A 23,395-nucleotide genomic window follows, 5' to 3' on the forward strand; every position below is an offset into this window, starting at 1 on the left:
AGCATGTCAGATACTTGGGAATCCCATTTGGAATAAGTTCATGTTTAAAGGATGTGGGCATGGCTTTAAGAAAAAATTGATAAGAATTTAAATAGATGGAACAAACAATATATATTCTTAGTAGGGAAAATTCAAGTTTATCGAAAGATCCTATCTTCATATAATGTGTATTACTCCTCAGTGTGGTTTTGAAACAGCTACCAAATCAATGAGATCCAAAACAAGATTAGACAGAAGTTGTCTCAAGAAGCTCCAATGGGGATCTTGATCCGAAAGATCTTACGAAACATAACATAGCTCTTACAATCAAATGGAATATAAATTCTCTCCAAGGCAACGAACCCTGGAAGGTTCCTCTAAGAAGCAACATTGGGCTTGTGACCTGAAGCAGGCAAAGGCTTGGAAGCATCTTCCCTTCTCAGACCTCTTGACTAACAAGTTCTTTGAAATCCCGGTAGGGTAGCTTGGGAACTAGTTAGAAACAACATTATTAATTGCGGTTTCATCAATCTTGATAAAAACAAAATTTTCTCTTCCTGCTCAGTGTCGTGGAACCTTGAGCATAATGGAAAAACTCTGGCATTAATTCAGGGATGCTCTGCCAAAGGTTCAGGTGCTTTGAAGATATAATTTGCAATGGTCATTTGAGATCTTGGCTATCACTCAGTACTAAAGTTGATCCGCCTTCTTGCAACTGGAGGACATACTCCATTCTAGGGGAGGCTTGCAGAGGTATGGCCTGCCCTGTTTCTTGTGCTTCAGACCTGGAACATATTAACCTCCTGCAATGGGAGGATGCCACTAATCTTCAATCTGTGAAAAGTTAAAACCAAGAATCTGTATAAATGTTAAATAAATTGTGTCCTCTTGTCTTAACAAAAATGGGAAATGATCTGCAGGATAAACAGTGGACTAAGAATTTTACTGTTCTCTGATGTAATGTTCTTGGGCCTAAAAAGGCTTGTTTTAAATGGCTTCTTATATTTCAAAATCTTCCTTGTTATATTGCACCTTTCTGTGATACTATATGCAATCTGTGCAGAACTCCTGAAACAATTGAACATATTTTCTTTGAATGTATATTTGCCAGGGTAACCTGAAATTGCTTTTCTTCTGATTTAAAGGGTCGGGGTGTTAATGGAATTATTAAAAGGAAAGAAATTCTCGTTGGCTCTGTGGTTGGTCTAAATCAAATTCTTACCTTGTTTTGGCTTATAATTAAGGATGAGGGGAGGGCACTTACTGAGTCTTTCAAAGACTCGTGTTCTTTAATTTCTATGCAGGTTACATTGGCGATGGAAGTTTCCACGGAGAAATTCACAGAATTGATAAAAGAAGGTACAATGGAGGTAACTAAAGCAGAAATTAAGTACAGGCAGCACTAGCTCTTCGACAGGTCAAACAATATCCCTTTCATGTGGAGCTACTTAAACTTCCAGAGTAGTAAAAACAAGAAATATTCCGAAGAGACTCTCAAACATGACCTAGGATTTCATAATGGAGCTTGTTTCAACATCAATGATGATGAGGTTTTCACTGTGGAAGTGGTAAGAACCAATGCTAACATCTTAGACATTGAACCTCCATTGGGCTGAAATGAGTTTGATCAGTAGCAGTGCGAGTAGAAACTAAATGTAACACATTCCCAATTTTAGCTTCATGTTCAGATTTAGTACACACTTATAGGCTGTTAATTGGTCTACACATGATACTTTTGCAAGACCCTGTGGGGTCTAGTTGTGGCCTGGATGGATAGATTGATGCATAAGCATTCTGTCGTGATAATACTGTTTCTATAGCCCAGCTATAGACCAAGACTGATATTCTGACCAGACCCACATGGTCCTATTTTGTCTATGATGTGAGCATCATGCTATCAATGATGCTGAAATGTGAAGTCTTTTGCTCAACTATAAATTATTTAATACCAAAAAAAAAGTCAAAACACTCTGCATGTTGAGACTAAGCCTCTGCAATGATAAAGGCAAACATAAAGGACTGATCAAGCATCAGCTCAGATAAAAGCATAATCATGAGACTAGCAGGAAATAAACTGTACAGGTGCCTCTGGCTATTATCATTCTAGCAGAAATGAAGTTGCAAGCAAAATTGGCTTATTTCAATGGGTTGGTTATCAGCTTGCAATTATTCGCCAAGCTAACATATTATGATCTCATTATCAGTATATTACATATTCATAACTTGCAAAGACAGGAAGAATCGGCAAAATAATAATGCAAGAGGTCATTTTTGTTCTTTGATCTAAAAGAATATTTTTAGTGTTTGGAAGCGGATGTTTGCATTAATCATAACTAAGTAAATATTCACGATATATCATATGCTTAATACTGATAACAGAATCAACACAGGGCTCTCAAGCCGCAATTCCATAGTATAAATAAAAGAACGTCTGCATTTTTTTTGGCAGGGCTTTCCAAGTTACCATATCTAGCTACTTGATTCCATTACAGCTGGTTATGTTATCTTATGCTCAATAGAATCTACACAATTGATACAGACACTCATCTTATTCCTGAAATGAAAGTGCAGTATAAAACTCTGTGTAAATTCAACAAACAAATAGAGTTGTCTAATAGAGAAGTACAAAATACCGTTGTACATCAAGACATCTTTTTACAAAGCTCGAGGATCCATTCCATACTGCCAGACATAAACAGTTTCATCCCATCCGGTGCTTGCCAGTAGACCTTCCACAAGAACACTCATATCCATTCCTACAGCAAACTCAGTATGATGATCATAGCGATCTAGAAGAGCATCCTCTGGAGCTTTATAATCCCACATACACATAGTCATGTCATAAGAGCAAGATGCAATTAGATTCTCCTGATGAGGAGAAAATTTGACCCTCCGGATTGCATATGTGTGTCCTTGCAAAACAGTAACTGGAGTCCTGTATGTCCTAACATCCCATACCTTTATCAGTTTATCAACAGACCCAGTCACCAGCATACAATCATTGTATTTGTTCCAATCACAAGAAAGAATCTCGTGATCGTGAGCTGGAATTATGATTGTTGAATTGGGTTCTCTCACATCCCAAATCCTCGTAGTGCAATCTCCTGAAGCCGAAGCGAAAACATCAGCGTGTCTTGGGTTCCAAACTGCTGCATAGACACAATAAGTATGTTCTCTAAATACACGCATAGACTGGGGTCTATCGATTGTCCAGAGCCTAATCGTATCATCCCAAGACCCACTTAAGAAACTGTCTTTTCTGACAGCATTCCAATCAATAGAGTAAACCTCGCGAGCATGTTCTTCCAAACTACCAATTGGATTCGCAGCAGGAGGGCGTGCCAAGTCCCAAATTTTGACACTACCGTCGCCACTGGCCGAAACAACTAGATTTTCATTGGACTCGGACCATGTACAATCGTACAGCCCATCTGCTGTATCAAAAGCACAAAACTCAATGATTCCATTGGGTGTAAGTTCCAGGATATGCTGCCGACCATTGCCGATTATACCAAAATTCTGGGCCGTGGCAACAGCCAAACGAGTCTCCATGAAGGGGCTAAACTTGACTGCGTACCCATTAAAGGCAGTCCTAAACACGGGCATTATGACTGTTCCAAATTCAGGCAAGCGCTCTCCAAAACCTATGTTCTCACCGAATTCAAAACTGAAAACCCTACCACATAAGAAAAACAATGATGTTTGAAAGGATAATATTCACAAGATGGGTAAATATTACACCCACACGGAAGAATTAATAAACCAAAATATAAAACTAAATTTTAATTTCAACGAAATCATTTGGAAATTTGAGAATCCGCTAAAACATAGATCTGCGTATCAGTCTATTCGATCACTGTATTTCTCTATTCTAACGACTAAAAACAAAGTTGACGAATTACCAGTATTTTAAGCTTTATGCCATTTCCTATTCCAGTAATGGGATTCTTATCCAACGAAGAACTCATGCTGTGACGAGGTGGTTGAGAAATCGCACAATAATCGGATGAGCACAATTTTTTATTAATTTGGATAAACTCCCTATACATATACAGGAGAGAAAATAAATATTAATTTAGAATAATGAAGGGAGGGACATTTTATTAAAAAAAAGTATATGTATTAATATTTATAAAATTAATGGTATTTAGTTTTGGATTTTATATGTAATTAGTTACATAGATGTTGTTGGTTAGTTTGTCATTTTATTCATATTTTGGGATCTATATGGAGTCCTTCTAAATGACTCATTGTTTGATCTTTAAATTGTTTGCATTGTTCTGAAAATGATTTTCATGTGTGTAGAGATGTTATTTGTTCATATACATTATGTATATGGAATTGATCTTCGCATTCATAGATTTGATCTCTAACACATAAATTTCAGCTAATGAGTTTTGGAATCTACATACAAAAATCATCTCCATGCCAACAAAGTTTATTTTTGCTACATGGATTTGATCTAGTAGCAATCGCAGTTAATATTCACCTTGATGTGTGAACCAATAATAAATGATATATAATATTTAGGAATGCCTATTTGAGTTTGCTAAGCAAGAATCCTTTTCTTATTTCAAACGCTTAGATGCAATTTAATAGTTTTAGAATAATGATCTTAAACACATCATGCAATCATGTAGTATACCTAACTAATATAGATGTTGATGTCAAATTGATGCTTCATGTTTTTTATGTTAATGCAATGTGTAACATGGCTCTTATGACATGTTCGAGAATATCCATCTGAGAACATTAATTTCATAAACAAATTAGCATTCACCCTTTTATACATCATTGTAGTGTACGAGAGATTAATAAAAATGGTTATCTCGTTGTGCAACACTTTACAACACAAATTCAAATTTTAAATCCCTTTGATTCATGGTGTTTGATGATGTTTGGGGTCATTGTCCTTACCCAAAAGAGATTTATTCCCATCCTCTAGAAGATGAAGATTCTTCACATGTGAAAATGCCTGACCATGACTTGAAGAGTTTATAGTAGGGCATGGTGGCATTATTGTCTAATGCTAAGAGGAGAACAAACCACATGAAAGACTTGTTGGGGAGCAACTCTACAATTTTAGCTTCATAATTTGACTTGAATCACCTCTAGTATGGCGAAGAAGTTGAGATTTCATTCCCTCACACACTAGTTGATTTTGTGGTATGGAATGAAACTTTTGTTATGGTGTAGTTATTTTCTCTTAGGCCTTTGATTAATATGGTTCAGAAGTGCATTGTAAAGAAATGGTAATTAAAGAGAAGTGTGTTATCAAGTGCCATGTTCAGTGGCCTTTTCCTACTTAGGTTCACTTCAGAGGAGTATGTATATGAGATCCTTACAAGATCTTGGTCATTTTAAAAACATTGTCTTTCCCTTTGTAAGTAGAAACTGGACTTTGGTCCAGAAATGGACCTCAATGGGATGGTTCATGCTTGGGTCAAATTGCCAAGACTACTACTAGAGCTTTAGGATGAAAAGATATGTAGATGGGTAGAGAAAATTGTTGGCTAATTTTCCCACCATTAGCCCATCATAGGTAGATAACTGATCTAAGACATTGAAATATGGGTTAAAATCTATTTGGACCAATACGTTGTATTTTCAGGTGTTGTTGCAAACACATCGTGTTATCTTCCTTATTGGTGGGCTCAGGTGTATTTCCATAAGGCTTGAGCATCTTTGTAATTATGAAAAACTCAAATTTGTGCATGCTTGCATGATTATTTCAACTCAAGCTCACTAAAATTAAGTACACATGTCACTCAGTGCACCTCACACCCTTGTGGTGGTGTGAGGAAGAAAGTGCGATGTTTGCAAGTATGTAAGGTGGCAATAATATGTCATGTTATTCACCCTCATAGTTCCCCCTTGGTTCATTGTGGTGTTACCTTATGTTTTTCATGTTAGGATGTATGTGTGCAGGGAAAAGAAGGTTTGCACCTCGCATCCCCACAATGATGTGAGGAAGAAAGGAATATCTTATGCAGAGCACCTAGATATCATATAATTATAAGAGATCATAATGGATATTTTAATAATTTATATTCATTCTTATATGTTGCAATGTCATTCCATGTAATGGAATCCAATTAAAAATAAAAGTTGTAACAAAAATGTAATGTTGTCCTCATTGTCATAGTTAAGGTCCCAATTGGTTTAATATGTCAAAAGTTGTAAAATAACTCTTGAAAGGGTAAAAACCATGTAAAATGTTATTAAATGGTCATTTGGGTATGTATTGAATGTTTATGCAAAGTCATGGCATCACATTTGTCAAAAATCTGAAAAATTGGCATCCATAGAATGCTCATGACTTTCTCAAATCTGCATGAAATCAACTCAAACCAAAAGAAATGGAATGATTGTTCATTTTTCTAATCTAGCATATCAATAATATATTGTTTCCAGGTTTTACCTGAGTGTATAAATCCTGGAAACAACAAACGAACTAGAAAAATCAATCAAAATAACAAGTACAATGTGCTCCAAAAGATCTTAGTTATTAACTATTTGTGACAAACATGATGCTATGAGGATATTTCTTATTGGGCATAGGATTTTATGGGCTAGATTTAGGGTTTATGCTTTATCTGTAACTCTAAACTTTGTAAGAAACATTAGGGTTCCTGTAGTGCCTCTCCCATTTGACTTATGTAAGTCATCTTGATGGATGCAACCTTGTTGATCTGTTGTTGTGATGGATTATGATTGTGACCATTGTAGAAGTTGATGAAAGCCAACTTCACAGCTCGCCAAGATCACCTACATGCAAATAACCTATTGAAGGGAAACCAAAGAAGGAAGAGGTGGAGCTTGAAAAAACTAAACGAAATGAGAGAGAAGATATTGCAAACAAAGAAAAATGTATTGCTATATAATATGCCTTGAAAATGAGTTGAAAATACAATAGGAGAGCCTGAATATAAAGGCCTCAAGGAAGCTTGTAGAACAAGCTAGAAAGCTCTAGGAGACAAGGTTGACAACTAAGCATACATCCACAAAAGGTGGATTATCCTCGATCAAGGTGAGAAGATAAGTATGACTTAGTTAGGAATAAATTTAGACTACAACTAATAAATAAATGCATTAACCTAAGTAAACTTAAGTAAAGCATAAATAATAATAATTTACTCTAACACCCCCCCTTAAATGCAACTTTAGGGGAATGCACTTAAGCTCACAACAGCTAAGATGAAATGCAAAATGGGTCCCGAAAACAAGGTCATGTTAGGTACCCATGTACAATGCAAAGAAATACAACCTCTAAAAATAAGGAAGGAGGGAAAACCGCATGGGAAAAACCCTCCCCCAAAAAGAGGTAAGAAAATCTAGTGAAGGACTTATGAAGCCTCCAACTAGAGGAATGTCCCAGAAAACAAGAACAAAGAGAAGATCATGAAGAGCATCACGAAAGCATGAAGAATTTGCAGACTCTGTCAAAAAGAAACTACTGATCTAAAGAACATCCATGGAAATAGAAGGCATGAACCAAGAGTGTCTATATGGTAGATGATCCATCTCACCAAAATGCATAGGTAGCTAGCCACTACATGGCCTAGTATATAGGATCAAATACTGAATACATAGCTCACACTATCAAACCATCAAACCAAGGAAGCATTAGAACAACAGAATAAACCCCCCTTAATGCAAACAAGGTGAGATGACAAACAACTGAAAAAGTGGTTCAAAATCCTCTACAAAAAGAACCAAGAACAGCGAGAGAGAGTAGGAGGTACAAACACCTATAAAGGCATGTGTCACTGACACATCATGGGGCTAATGTCATGGAAGGGACACTCACTTGACAAAGGAAGAGGGCATAAAAATGGCTACAACTTACACCTCCCCCCCCCATGGTGCTTTATAAAATAGTGCGAGTACAATTGTCTCAAAACAATGTTCATGAACTCGAAATGCAAGAGTGGCACTTTATCTCAGCATGTTTGCATAAAGATGCTTACAAATGATATCAACAATGGTCAAAAAGAAAAAAAAAGTTGATATAAAAGATAATATAGCCCAAAACAAAAGATCCCATGCCATGAAAATGATCCTCAAACCTAGAACACCCAAGATATCCACCGTAGAGGAAAAAATGCCAAACATGATAGAAAGAGCATGGGGCAGAATCTGAAGGAAATGATAGCATTTCTGAAAAGATGACAGTATCAGCTTTCCAAAAATATAATGTTTTCAAAAAAAGGAGATGGGACGCATAAGAAAAGCTTACCAGAGTCAAAAAGAACTTCTGGCTTTGAAACAAAACTGCATCAAAACTAAAAATTACCTATACCAATGTCTCTATCTTGGAACCAACTTTTCAATGCTTCTTTTGGATCAAAAAAAACCTCTGTATGCTCAAGTTATGGCCAAAAAATTGCAAGTAGGTCAAAAAGGACCCTGGAGAGCCTGAGGTGTGATGATGCAATGATGATGTTATGCTAATGTCAGCAAACCACTAGGTTAAAAATGACGGCCAGGGGGTCGTAGTAGCAAAAAAAAAGTGCCATGTGGCAGTTGCTGACGTTTTGTAGGTGACATGGTAGTGCCAACGTGGCACCTACGGAATGGGCCAAATGGCACTCAGAACTCCATGCAGGCTGCAAGTGGCAGCGGAGCCACTGAGCGGTGCAGAGGTGGCATCAACTAGAGAAGGCATAGGTGCAAGCGAAAAATGTTGATGGCAGGTGGGTGGTTGGTGGCGGCGCTACCAGCGGTAGTGTCATGGGGGTGACGCTACAGTGGCGCTCCCTTTTAAAAAAAATCTCCACCAAAAATGTTTGTACAGTCCATACGACTTGCCTGGGGGAGCTTAAAAAAATTCCCTGACACTACGAAAGCCAAAATTCAAAAAAAAATTATGAATCTTGATTGTAACGGACCTTTTGAACTCAATGATAGCATCTATTTAGGCCCAAAGTGCTCTAAAAATTTGCTCTTCCTCTCGATTGAAGAAAAAAATCACAAACAAATTGGGGTTTGTATCTTCAAATCACAGCTTCAAAAATCCTTCAACGAGGAAGCAGCAGGGAGGCTCTAATACAATGTAGAAGTTGATAAAAGCCAACTTCATAGCTCGCCAAGATCACCTACATGCGAATAACCTATCGAAGGGAAACCAAAGAAGGAAGAGGTGCAGCTTGGAAAAACTAAACTGACTTCAGAGAAAATATTGCAAACAAAGAAAAATGTATTGCTATACAATATGCCTTGAAAATGAGTTGAAAATATAATAGGAGAGCCCGAATATAAAGGCCTCAAGGAAGCTTGTAGAACAAGCTAGAAAGCTCTAGGAGATAAGGTTGACAACTAAGCATACATCCAAAAAAGGTGTATTATTCTCGATCAAGGTGAGAAGATAAATATGACTTAGATAGGAACAAACTCTCGTGTTGTCAACAACTCCTAGATTACAACTAATAAATAAATGCATTAACCTAAGTAAACTTAAGTAAAGCGTAAATAATAATTATTTACTCTAACAACCATGAGTGATCCACACTGTTGAGGTGATTTGATTTATGTTTCTATATCAGTTGATTTGATTACGCTTATGATTGATTTATGAGATTATGATGTGATTTATGGTTTACTGCTCAAGGTTTGTGCTAGTGGTTATCAAGATCGATGTGGTATCATGATTTTATTCTATAATTACCCTGAGATGTGTGCATAGATTGCACTATGTACTATTACCATGTTACACTGGACTAGGTTCCTATAGCAGTGGTTAGTCATGTTTATGATTGTGTTCACTTATGTGTTTTAAGTGCCTTTTCATGTTGTTTAAACTACCTTTATTTAATGCTTAAATAATTAGAAATGGATTGTCCATGTTGGGTTCATTGGTTATGTGCTGTGGATATTTACTCATGTTATGTTTTACATTTGAGATGACCTAAAGGTCAAATGTTATACTTTGATTTCAGTATCATAGATGTTAGACTACTATGTTTTTTAGTTGATCATATTGCATGATGATGCCATTTTGAGATGACCATGTGTTTTATGATGATATCTAGTTATCTAATATTTGGACATATCTCTGATTATGTTATATGATGGATTTAATGCTATAGTTATTTACTTCATTCCTGCGGTGTTATGCTTTATGTGAATGTGAGTGATGTAAATAGATTATTTTAGTATAATTAAATAAATGGTTAAATTGGGTGGTTTAATACATTTATTGTTTTAGCTATGTTATTATATGCAATTGCACTTGACCATGTTGTTTAGTGTGCAAGACTTATATCCTTGGCAGTGGCATAGGGAGTTAATGATTCAACTATTCATATTTTACCAATGTCGTCCCTGTATAGTCGACGTATCCTTATTTTAATTATTTAATTAAACCTTTCAGTGATTATTAAATCCAAACTCATTTGCATTATGTGATTAGACCAGTGAGCATGTCTGTGCATTTAGAGTTTTGCATTGTCGCGAAGGTTGTTAAGGAAATTTCTGTGTTTTTGGGTTTTCAGGCTTTTTAATTGATTTATTTTTAACTTCTGGTAGCTTTTCCATAGATGAATTCCTATTTATAAGAATAGCCTAATTTCATTTGGGTTGATTCAAGGTTTAACTATGTTGGTTGGTTATTTGCCCTAATCGATTATTCACTCAAAAAGTGAATAAGTATCCAAAAATGAATTTCATTCCTCACTTCTCGCTTTTGAATTAGAAAGTTGGAGGGTAAAACCCAAAATCCTCTTCATGAGGATTTATTGTTTTGTTCGTTATGGGAGCTATGGGTGTGGGATCATCGCGAGTTTGAGCTCGTTGGATCCAACTTGGGGAAACCTTGGATTGCTGCAATTTTCAGCTACTTCTGCGAGATTTTTATTTTATGGTTCAGATTCTCATTTTGCCCTTTTGGTTGTGAGGTAGGGCTTTCCCATTTTATTGTTTCTACTTCGTTTCTGCTTCTGTTTTTGGTAGTTGTTTGTTAGGAGCCTAAGAATTGGTGTTCCCCTCTGTTTCTATTTGTTGCTTCTGCCCGGTTGGTCGGGTATGAGCATTTTCCTATTTTTCAGGATGAGGGTTTAGGGTTTTGCACCGTTATGCTGGTCATTTTTGCATACAGTGTCTGAACTTAATTATTTTGGGATTTTCAAGATTTTTGTACCCAAAGGGCAAATGGGTTTAAATTTTGAAGTTTTCCAAAATTTGGGGTTTATACCTCGTTTTGTGTGACACCTTGTTTTCTCAGGTTTTCTTGGCACAAGTTGGGTTGTGGACTTGGATTATCCATTTGGATATTAGTCAAACCTTTGTTGTATTTTTGGGTTTGCATTGGGATGTGTTTCACATTCATACTTCTAACTTTGTATTCAGTTAAGTGATTTTGTACCTACTATTATGGTTCCTTTTGGACCTTTGCTTTGTTTTGTGGACGTTAGGATTCATGTAGTATCCATACTCCCAGATTGAGGCCGGTTGAGTGAGTTCATGATGTTTGGTCTTGTTGCATCATTGGGATTCCGATAGAATCCATACTCCTGGATTGAAGCTGGTTGAGTGATTTCATGATGTATGGTTTTATTGGCTTTGGGATTCATGTAGAATCTGTCCTCTCAAGTTTTTTTTGGTTGGGTGATATTTTTGTATAGTGTTCTCATCTAATCCTTGTGTTATGATCTTTGTGATGGTGGTGCGCCACACACAAGTATGCGCATGTATATTTGTTAGAGGACTTGTGAGTCTCGACCTTTTGTGGTACTTTTGAAAGTTATGATCATTGGGGTTGGGTTGGGAATATGCATGCCCACGAGCACTTGTCGTAGGATGAGCATGGGTAGGGTAGGTAGCATCTAGAGGAAGCTTTATATAAGTGATAACTAAATAAAATGTGTGAGTGTTAATAAAACTTAAGATATTAAAATGTATGTGTGAGAGCCTTTCCATTGAGGAATGTTGTATCCGCACGATCCGAGCTTGGGCTTGTCGATGCCAAGCGACTCTCCAGGATGTCATCCCCTACTTAGTAGCCTTATGAGTGTCTAACAAGGACCTATACTACTTGCATTATCTTAGGTTCTTGGTTACAGCCATCATACTGTCTGGCATGAGTGTTAGCCATGGATGTTTTCTTTGCATGTGTTTGTGGTTGGATAATTATCTCCATCAGCATTATAGGTATGGACCTTCAGGTGCCACATGGTTAGGAAGCATAGCTACCTTCACCATTGCTAGGGACCGGTGTACAGAGATAATCTTTTATCCTAGTGCGACTGTTGCTGGATGTTTTCACTTGGTACTTCGAGTTCCAGAGTATTCTTTCTTGTGATTTATGCTTTCATTGGAATGCTTGGATATCATATTTAGATGATGTTAGTTTATTTGACACATTCCCATATTATGATGTTTAGAATATGACTAGATGATGTGAATTGTTGTATTAAATTATCTATTGCTTATTGGTTTAGCATGTTAGATTTCCTTATTATGATGATTAGCATGTGATAGGTGATGTTATCTACTTGTAGGATTATCTAATGCTTTTCTACTAGCATGTTAGATTTCCCTATGCTTATATTGTAGCATGTTTTAGTAGTGACGTCCCTATTATGATAGTATCGACGATATGATCGATGGCTTGGGATGTTATGTGCAGGGGATGGCTAGGATTCGCGATGGTCTTATGATGCTATTAACGATTGGGAGGAATGGCGTACTTAGTTATTTTGTTCATTGTGATGTTTCTTATGTTCACTACGATGTTGCTTTCAGTATGTTCTTTACTACTATGATTAGATGGATAGATGTTCCTCTTTCTTGTTGTTTGTGCACTCAAGTGTTCGTTCCTCGATTTATCTGGATTTGGTACTCCCTGGTGTCGAGGAAATTCATTTCCTAGGCTATTTTTCTTAAGTGTGTTGGCTTGCTAATGTGTTTCCTCATGCGAAATTGTACTTTTTCACACAAGAAAGTAAAGGTTCATGTGGCTCCTTGCATGTCTTTGCGGGGTTCTTGATACTTTCTCGTGTGAGAATGTGAGGGTTCACGCAGTTCTTGGTACTTCCTCATGTGAGATTGTGCACTTCCTTATGCGAGATTGGAGACTAGTGTACTTCCTCGCGTGAGAAATAGGGAGCAATTAGGCTTGGCTAAGGAAGTTTTGAAAGTTGGTTTTGGACACCTTGTTGGATTTCACACCTTTCCAATTAAAAATAGTCTTTCTTAGGAGTTTAAAATATATCGTTTAAGTATAAGGTGTTTTAATTCCTTATACTTAAGATATATTTTAATATATGTGATGAATCTTTTGAGATAGGTTTCAGACCTCTCTAAGATAAGATAAAGATTCTGGGAAATTTTAGGGCTTCAGAAATTCAGACTTAGCCAAATTTCAGAATTCTTTATTTCACCCCAGCATGGTATTTTGTTGATGAGTGGTCATTTCTTCAAGCCCTCGTCATGTGTGTGGTCATTGTTGGCCTTTGTTTGCATGTTTCTATTTTGTAGTGGCATTTGGAGATTTGTTGGATGTCGAGATTGTGGCGAAGTCTTCTGTTGCAATCTATGTGATCCTTGTATGATGTTGTCATACTTGTGTGTGTGTGTGTGTGTGTGTGTGTGTGTGTGTGTGTGTGTGTGTGTGTGTGTGTGTGTGTGTGTGTGTGTGTGTGTGTGTGTGTGTGTGTGTGTGTGTGTGTGTGTGTGTGTGTGTGTGTGTGTGTGTGTGTGTGTGTGTGTGTGTGTGTGTGTGTTTGTGTACATATATGTATGTACATATATATATATATATATATATATATATATATATATATATATATATATATATATATATATATATATATATATATATATATATATATATATATATATATATATATATATCTTGGCTTGAATTGAATCCTTATTCCAAGGATCTCCAAGCAGGGCATTTCAATTCCAACAACTACCATGTTGAAGCATTAGCAAAGATGGACAATTTGGGACTCACCTTCCAAAATTAGTAACCTTGCAACTCCAAATTTGAAAAAATTTGGTTACCTCATGTGTTGTTGTTCTTCCTTTCTAATTTTATGTTTTAATTTAGCATAAGGACGTCTTATGAATCACTGTCTTCATAATAGGCAAGATCCTACAACACAATGGTAACTTGTGAGCCTCTTATGTAGGAGGTCTTGGGTTCAAGTCTATTCAAGCTTAACAAATATAAAAGTTAATTACAATAAATAACAATAACTAATCTAGGCTTCGTCCCATTACTGATAAAAAAACCATCTCTTCACAATGAAAAGGTTTTTGAAATGATTATCTATTCTCTTTATTAGTATGGATTAACTACTTTGAAATTTTCCCTTCATAAACATGCATTACTCATCTTTTCAATGTGTGACTTGTCATATCATCATTGCTATTTGGCCTTAATGAATCATGAAATTTGTAGTTCTAAATATGTCATCAAAATATTTGTTATTGTTAGATACTTTTTGTTCAAATAAATTCATGCTCCATTCACTTTTATAAATGATTGGTGAACCTCGTGTACCATTTTAACCATTTGAGTCAATTAAAGGGGTTTAATGAGTTCAAGTGCTAAAAAATAATTGCTTTCATTGAGTGAAAATAGAGACAAGTGATGATGAAAAAGAAAGGAGTAGGGTGACATAATACTTGAACATGACCCACTAGCTTGAATTTGAACTTGTTAACATGTTGAACCTATTGAAGCATTTCCATCGGTTGAACTTGTTAAACCTATTGAATCAGTTTAATAGGTTCAACAACATATCGTTTGGCTTAGTCATAATCAAGAATAAACATTTAATACATAAGAAAAGCAAGAAAATTTAAATTTTTTGAAAAATTGAGGTCAAGATAATAGTGATATGGCACATAATTACAACATCACATAAACAGGTGAAATAATCATATTTGACATTGAAACCTTGTTAGGGGAAAAAAACCATAATGGGTTAGGTATCCATAATAAACTATACTAGAAGTATAACTTACTAGAGAACGGAATGCACTTGCATTTAGGCACACTCCTTAGTGAACACTACCTAAGGCACATTTCTCAATCATAATGGAAGGCTCACTTCCTAACAACTTTGGACTAAAATCCAATCTTACATAAACTTCCTCATAGCATCTTCCTTATGCCTATTTAGCTCTATTAAAGTTCATCAGATTCTACTCATACCTCTTCTTCTGCTACTGATGCATGTCTTGCATCTACATCCATACCATACTCTATTATCACCCTCAAAATATTACATGTATTTATACAATTCATCCACCTTTTAGAAACAATACAAGTTCAACTCTATCTAACACTTATTTCAAAATTATTTCACAATTACAATACAATTTAGCCATTGAATTTTGACTAATACATAACACTAATCAAAAAATATATCCTTAAATATGCCAATATATCTTTGAGCACACCACAATCGTTCTCAATATGTTTCATCGTAGATCAACCTTCATCTTAGAAACCTTGTTGACTTTTCTCATTAGCATAAAGTAATAATTTCATGGATGTACAATAGAATACTCATAACTCATTCCCACTTATGCATATCGATGCTAACATTGTCACTATATCTTTCTAAAGCACTATTTGATCGTCATTTTACCAATCTATTGAAAATCCTTTAGAGTTTCCATAATTTATGTAGAGAATCTTATTCATTTCATGAATTTCAACTATGGGTACCTCTCTAACCATTTTTATCCTTATGCCACTTGATCGTGCGATGGCTTCACTAACCCAATCTTCTTGCTTGAACATTCATGTACTAACTTTGCAATAGTGTTTGAATTGAGAAATATGTTGAGATCAATGACAATACATCTCTCAAATATGTAATGGGACATATGTGTCTTAAAATATCCCATTTTCATCAATGGAAACAAATGAATGTGTAAAACCTAATCAATGTCAAAAGATCAAAGCAATAGCAATGATACACTCACTAGAAACCACAAAACATTATCTTTCAGAGTTTCTCTAATAATCCTCTCTCTTGAGAAGAAATCACCCCCCGCGTCCCCCCCCCCCCCCCACCCACCAACCCCCCTTTTGATTCTACTTGATACATACTCTTCTCTCCATCATAAAATACTCTCCCCCTAGGATGTACATCTGTCTTGTCATCTTTTTTTGGCATAGCTTCTCTCCCCTTTGACATCAATTAAAAGGTAACATGTTTATTGTCACCTTAATTTAATACAATATTTAGTGATCACATGTCTCATAAATCATTCTCTAATCCTCAAGCTCGCTCACTTGCATACAATACTCCCTCTAAGGAGAAACATCATCTATGTAATCTCTACATACACTACTGATTGATTCCCCTAAGGATAAGCCTCGCTATATCAATCTTATAAAAAATGTATCATTGTTAAGTACCTTGAATTGATGCACTCTAATGCATCTTTAGTTATGAACAAGAGGGACCATAACCCCTAGCTTTTCCCTTAGATATACATATGCATCCTTAGGAAAAGGCTTAGTGAAAATATTTTCAATATAATTCTTAGAAGAAACATACTCTAGTTTTACTTCTTTCCCATCTACCTTATCCTTCAAGAAGGAATACTTGATAGAAATATTCTTTGTCTTTGATTGTAGCACATGATTCTTAGAAATGTTTATAAAACTTGAGCTATCATAGTACAAAATATATGTTCATGAACACCTACTTTGATATCACTCAATATTATTTTCAACAATATCATCTGGGATAAATCAATAGTAGCAACAACATACTCAACATTAGTAGTGCACTGATATACACAATTTTGTTTCTTACTACCCCATGTAACTAATTTATAACCCAAGAAGAATGCACCTCTATTTTTTCTATTTCTATCATCCACATTTCCTACTCAATCAACATTGGCATAGGCACATAATGTGTAGTCATCATATTGTTAAGAAGAAAAGTCCACACGCAACTTGGGAGGCAGGTGGTGGGGTGAATCAATTGTGAGAAATTAAACTTAAATCCAAACTTAATATTTCCAACCCTGATAAATAAAATAATGAAGCACAAAAAGAGATAAACCATGCACAATGGCACAATAATTTTTTGAATAGGCCCTTGATCAAAAGGAAACCCCGGTGGGGATGCTACCCACAAGATAGTGTACCAATATATATGTTCCTTATGAAAGGACGTGGCCCTATCAAGTGCCAATTATAGTGCATTTAGTACAACAACCCCTACTAAAGGATAGATCCTTGTTAGGAGACCTTGAAGCCTTGTTAGAATGTTCTAAACTTGTTGAAGGTTAATAGGGGAATAACTAGACCCATTGCCTAAATTTCTCTAATAATTGTGAAGATTAATACTTTAAGATAACAAATCCAACATTACTAAACTGACCAACCTGCAACTTAATTGGCAATATAGATCCTTTGAATTCCAATACCATAGATTTTATTTTCTCTGATTATCTAGAAATAAAAAATGTGTCCTCTGACCCTATACCTAAATCAAAATACATGTGATATCAAATATCCAGGAAAGACATCTTTCCTTTATACACTTTCCAAATAACTAATTAGGTTGGCATGTTAAAGCTTCCCCAATGTACAATTAACTACATAGGACCTCACTAAGGAATACACTCATTAATAAGAATAATTACTTATTAAGTTAAGGTTCCCACATGTTAGAATATAATTAACACATACAATGAAGATTAACACATTACACCAACCTAGTCAATTGTTAGTAAACTATATTGCACATTTCACTTCAATGACCTTTCCAAAATGATTTTCTTAACGTCACTATCAAAACCATATAATCATGAACATTTATTCAGTCATGATCCAAGCTCATCATCATTAATTCCATCTTGCATATATGATATAGCTAAAATGTAAACGATTGTCTTTGATAATATTTCTTATTCACCTGTCTACTACCAGTCTTCACCAAATGATTCATAACTCAACCAATACTTAATATAAACTCAATAGAACATAAATGTGACATATATACTCACCCATTAACATAATCATAAGCTCACATAGCTTAATCTATTCTATAACAACTTTGTTTTTCCAATAATCCTCTATGATATACAAAATCTTTGTCTATCATGATCGCATAAGTATATGTTGTCATCAATGAAAAAACTTGTCATCAATACAATACATAACCAACATATACAAGTGCCAACCAAACCTATATTCCTAAGAATCACCCCCTTTGACATTGATGTAAACATATGATGAAAAACCATCAAATAAGCCAAATCAAACATAAGCTTCTAAGTACAATTTTCTAAATATCCTCAAAATATACATCTTTTATTTATTTTTAATATCTTCAACATATAAAACCTCCCTAAAAATATTCCCACTAGGTTCTTCAATTTCCTTATCCCTTTGTAGTTTTTTTTTCTCCTTTGACATCAATTGATCTTGCTTTTGTTTTTTCATTGAATCTCTCCCCCATCAACATCAATGGAAAAGGTGTCAACATGCCAAATATCAATCTAAAGTGTTCCCCCTTCGATGAACATCCTTACCAAAGTACTTGCATTGGATCTAGCCAAAACAAAAAAAATGCCAAAGTTCCAACACCTGCATTATTTAGAAATCAATCATAAGAGTTCTCAAATAGGTTTTTCCAAAGGAACTACTCTCCCAAGGAGCAATATCTCACATCCAAATATATGAATTATTCTTTGTTTGTACTTATACCATCTTAAATTGGAAGCACTTAAACTTAATGATGTTTTAGCACCCATTTAATGTGATTTTATCATAAACTATGCCTAATTTTCATTTATCCTCCATCTTCTTATCTCTTATCTTTCCTCCTAAATGGAATTAGGGTAGGACCTAGTAGATCCTCCTTGACATTCCTATTTTATAATGCTAATCTTGAGGTTGGATCTATCCACTTAGGTCCTCCCTTTCCTTCCTCCAATCACTCGAAAGATATTATTCGCACTAATACTAACTTTTCTCAAAATTTGCAACTCATTTTTTAAGATTAGGACCTATTTCAATACCCCAAGGAAATCTTAGGGGTTTTTGGGCCAAGTTAGAAGGGATGTCGTGTAACCTTCCTCAATAATGGATGCATTACATCCATGCATGCCCAAACAAGGATGCATGTGTCCTTGCTTGGTACCTACTTTGGGTCCTCTTCTCGGGCCCTAGGTTTAGGTTAATCCAAGGTGCAAAAATCAAGGAACAATTGGTAGATGAGAGAAATTTTATTCAAATCCCTTTATAATACCATCTATTTTCCTTAGTTTGCATCATATATTCACATCCCTAAGCTCTCAAGCACTCAAGCATTCTTCAAGTATTCAAGGCATTCAAGCAAGTTCTCTATTGAAGATCAAGGATTCAAGACATTGAAGGATTTTATGCAATATCTAACATTTTCAACATTCAAGATCTTCCTTCATATATTTGAGGTACTTTTTTGTATCTTCTACATTCATCTCTCCAAAACCTATATTTATTCCTAAGGAAAATTTCAAGCACATGCATTCACAAATGTTGTGGATCTTAGAAGTAAGAACAAGGTGCAGATTCAAATACCATTTTAAAAAAATAAATTGAAGATTTGAAATTTATTTCGTGATCAGAGACTATTGAGTGGGGACATACTGTAACCTTTCCAAGTCGACCCTGGTGCCTAAAGTTACCTTTGCAAAAAAATTGAATAATTTCTAGGTTTTGTCGATCTCGCAACTTCAAGTTCAAATTGTAGATTTTGTTAGTTTTGGAGATCATTTGATAGCTTGTTTACATGTTTTTTATTTTGCAAGGTGAGGTTTCTTTCCTTCTCTATTTAAATTTACATTTCAATTATTCTACATTTTGGTTTTACAATGCATATCTTGTTGGAAATCTGATTGAAAAAGAGCACTATCTAAGAGGGAGATTATTGTAAAGAAGGAAGATTATTGATAGAGAATGTTTTCAATCATTGTTTTGACACTGATGTCAAACCTGCTATTTGTTGGAATGACAATTGATTATAAGATGCAAGTACTATCACTTAGTTGATTGATGAAGAGGATTTAATCAACAAGATGTAACAAAAGTACCTAAGGGAAAGGTTGAGTTATGGTTTTGTAATGAAGTGTGGGGATGAGTTAAGACAATGGTGAAATGATGTATTTGAAGATACAAAGGTTGGCCACAATTAGAAACTTTAGAAGCATAAGTTGTAATAAGGTTGATTGTAAAGCTTAACTAAGTTCATTAGTGAGTGTCGAGAAAGCTAGTTAGAGCCGAGAAGATTTTTAGTTAGTGTCAAGCAAATGCAAAATCTAGTGTGTCAAGTGATACAGAAGGAGCTGAGTGTGTTCAGGTGTAAAGCAAAGTAACAGGTGTCGAGCATCAGTAAAACTTAGTTGATGCTGAGTGAATCCACAGTAGGTGTCGAGCATCAGTAAAACATAGTTGATGTCGAGTAGCATAGTATGTGTCGAGCACCAGAATTTCAATAGTGGTGAGTTGTTGCATTATGTGAAAAGTCAAAGATTCTCCAGACCTAAGCTGACAAGGTTGTTACCTTGAATTTTGTGAACTAGTTGGAAGATAAGGATGATGAGTTAGCGGCACAAAATTTTAGATAAACTATTTTTGAGGGAAACCAAGAGGATTCTTCAAGATGTTTCTAGAAGGAACAAGATGTGGGTTAGATACATTGAATCCTACCTAGTTCATTTGAACCAAAATTAAAGGAGGGAAGAATCGAGCGTGAAAGAGGATTCCAAACTTCTATTTAAGGAGTTAGAGGCCAAGAAGCAAGAGTTGTTGGTGTGCCAAATTGTGAAGAGGTTGAAGGGTGTCAAGGAGAAGGGAGAACAGAGCACATAGACTCTACTTTGATAAGTGGTCAAAAAGAGAGGATTGCACTGGCACATCGAGCATGAAGACTCAAGCAGACAAAGCTTGAAAGGAGGACAAGCTGTCAAAGCTGGAGAGATTGAAAGCCAAGCAATGTTATGAGCTAAAGAGTGATCTAAAATTTACAAGTTAAGTTGTAAGTTTTATCGGGTCAAAAGCCCTTGTTTTTACTCTCTAATAATTGTGTCAGCTAGGGTAAAATCCTATGGACTAAGTTTGGTTTAATAGCCATTTGTAAATCCTTTAACAAGGTGACATTCCAAGTGAATGTTCTAAAGTCCTCCAACCAGGCCCACTTCTAATAGGGTGGTTAAATATAGTGTGTTGCAACCTTTAACAGGGCATGCCTTTCACACGAGATCACTTTAGAAAAGTGAGAATTGACAAATTGGGTTTCCACGTAAATCACTATGTTATGTGTTGATTCTTCATGTGTTATGCTTGCATGTTGATTTACAGTAACTTGATAAGTAGGAAAGTTTAAGCTTAGATGAATGAACAGTTTGATGAGCTCACTTTACTTGATGAAAAAGTTTTAGTAGGACATTTGGACCTTGAATAACTGATTCACCCCCCCCTCAATTATTCTAGAGCATTTCTAACAATTGGTATCAGAGTCATCTACTGATCTAGTTAAAAGGTACTAGAAGGAACATCAAGATGTCCAAAATAGAAGTTCCCAAGCTCAATAGAGATAACTTTGTTGCATGGCAAAGTCTAATGAAGCTACAACTTGGATCAATAGGTCATTATGAAAAAACCTCAATTACAGTGGAACATGTAGATCCAACTGGACCCCTTACTGCAGATCAGGCAATGTTGGAGATTGCCTCTGCCCTCAACTATGCTAAATTTGATGACATCAAGAGATGTGACTCTGCATTTAAGATGTTGAAAGCCTTGTTAAAAATCTATGGAGGAGATCAACATGTTCAAAGAGCAAAAAGAGAAAGCGTCAGAGGAAAGATCGATGACATGAAAATGGAAGAAGGTGAGAATGTTGCTCAATATGAATATAGAATGAAAGAAGTGGTAAGTGCAATAAGAAGTTTGGGTGGTCATTTGGAAGATGACACTGTTAATAGCAAATACTTAAGAACCTTACTCCCTATCTATGCTATTAGAGTTTCAAGCATCCAGGAGTTAAGATGTGTACCAGGAAATGCACTAACTTTTGAAGGGATAGTAGGAAGACTCACTGCATTTGAGTTGTCCAATTTTCATAACTACAAAACTAAGAATCTCAAATCTGCTTTCAAGGCCAAGCTGACATTAAAAGACACTGAGGAGGTGAAATCAAAGAAGAAGAAAAAGGGAAAGTATGCATCTAGTGACAACAGTACTAATGAGGAAGATATGGAATAATTGGAAGCACTATTGGCCAAAAGATTTCACAGAGGCAAAGGTAAATTCAAAGGTAACCTACCTATTATATGTTTTAATTGCAATAAAGTAGGACATATTGTTGCAAGGTGTACACAGAAAAAGAACTACAAAGAAGGAAACAAGTACAAAAACAAAAGAGAAGATGATGACAAAGATTACAAGGATAAAGGCAAAAAGTGCTACATTGCTGAAGAAGAAGATTCTGATGATAATGATGATGAAGTAGTCTATGTAGCCATGAAGGATGAATCAGATGAAGATAAGACAACATTACTGGTAACCTATGTGAATAAAAATGACAAATGGATCATAGACAGTGGATGCTCACATCACATGATAGGAGATAAAAATAAGTTTATTACCTTTACAATCAGTATGATGGAAATAGTGTTAGATTTGGAAATGATGCTCCATGACAAATAAAAGGAAAAGGTTCTATTAAACTTACAGAGGAAATCTCATGTGACAATGCATACAATTTTGAAGGATTGAACTATAATCTGTTGAGTGTTTCACAACTAGTCAATGTAGGTTGCACAGTAGAATTTGGAAACAAATCTGCCAAAATCTATGACAGTGATGGAAATCTAATAGGAAAAGGTAAACAAACTAGGAGCAATCTATTTTACCTAGATATGGAAGATGCAACCTGTCTTATTGTAAAACTTGATGATGTGTAGCTATGGCATAAAAGGTTGTGTCATGTTAACTTTGATAATCTGATTAGTATTAGCAAAAAGAAGAAAGTCAGAGGTTTGCCAAAATTGAAAAAGAATGAAAATACAATGTACAAATAATGTCAACTAGGAAAGATGACTAAGTCTAGTTTTAAAAGAAAAACCTACACTTCTAAAGAAGTATTAGAGCTAGTCCATATAGACTTATGTGGCCCAATAGAAGTACAAAGCTACCAAGGAGATAGATACATAATGTTATTTGTGGATGACTACTCTAGGATGATGACTGCCATATTCTTAAAGGAAAAATTTGATGCATTTCAAATGTTTAAGTGGTATTTGGCTAGAGTTGAGAAGGAAAAAGGAAAAAGTCTAAAGTGCCTAAGATCAGATAGAGGAGGAGAGTTTACATCAAAAGAATTTGACATATTTTGCAATGATAAAGGAATCAAGAGACAAACATAAACACCAAGAACTCCACCTC

The 23,395-nt window shown here is 35.4% G+C and overlaps 1 protein-coding gene across 2 annotated transcripts; it reads right to left on the minus strand.

The window, feature by feature from the left end:
• Positions 1–2,395: 2,395 nt before the first annotated feature.
• PEX7 (peroxin 7) lies at positions 2,396–4,019 on the minus strand. 2 transcript variants are annotated; one of them, XM_089822585.1, is made up of 2 exons: positions 3,882–4,019; positions 2,396–3,646 (listed from the first exon to the last, which is right to left on the minus strand). In XM_089822585.1, exon 2 carries the CDS (start codon positions 3,583–3,585, stop codon positions 2,635–2,637), a length of 951 nt encoding a protein of 316 aa, XP_089678711.1. In that variant the 5' UTR covers positions 3,586–3,646; positions 3,882–4,019; the 3' UTR covers positions 2,396–2,634. The 2 variants fall into 2 exon arrangements, with proteins under 2 accessions (XP_089678711.1, XP_089678710.1); XM_089822584.1 differs by having other exon boundaries at positions 2,396–3,655; positions 3,882–4,011.
• Between the last annotated feature and the right edge of the window lie 19,376 nt (positions 4,020–23,395).

The sequence above is a fragment of the Cupressus sempervirens genome, chromosome 3 (assembly GCF_028749045.1).
Source record: "Cupressus sempervirens isolate cs-2001-9-10 chromosome 3, ASM2874904v1, whole genome shotgun sequence".
Classification (NCBI taxonomy): Eukaryota; Viridiplantae; Streptophyta; class Pinopsida; order Cupressales; family Cupressaceae; genus Cupressus; species Cupressus sempervirens.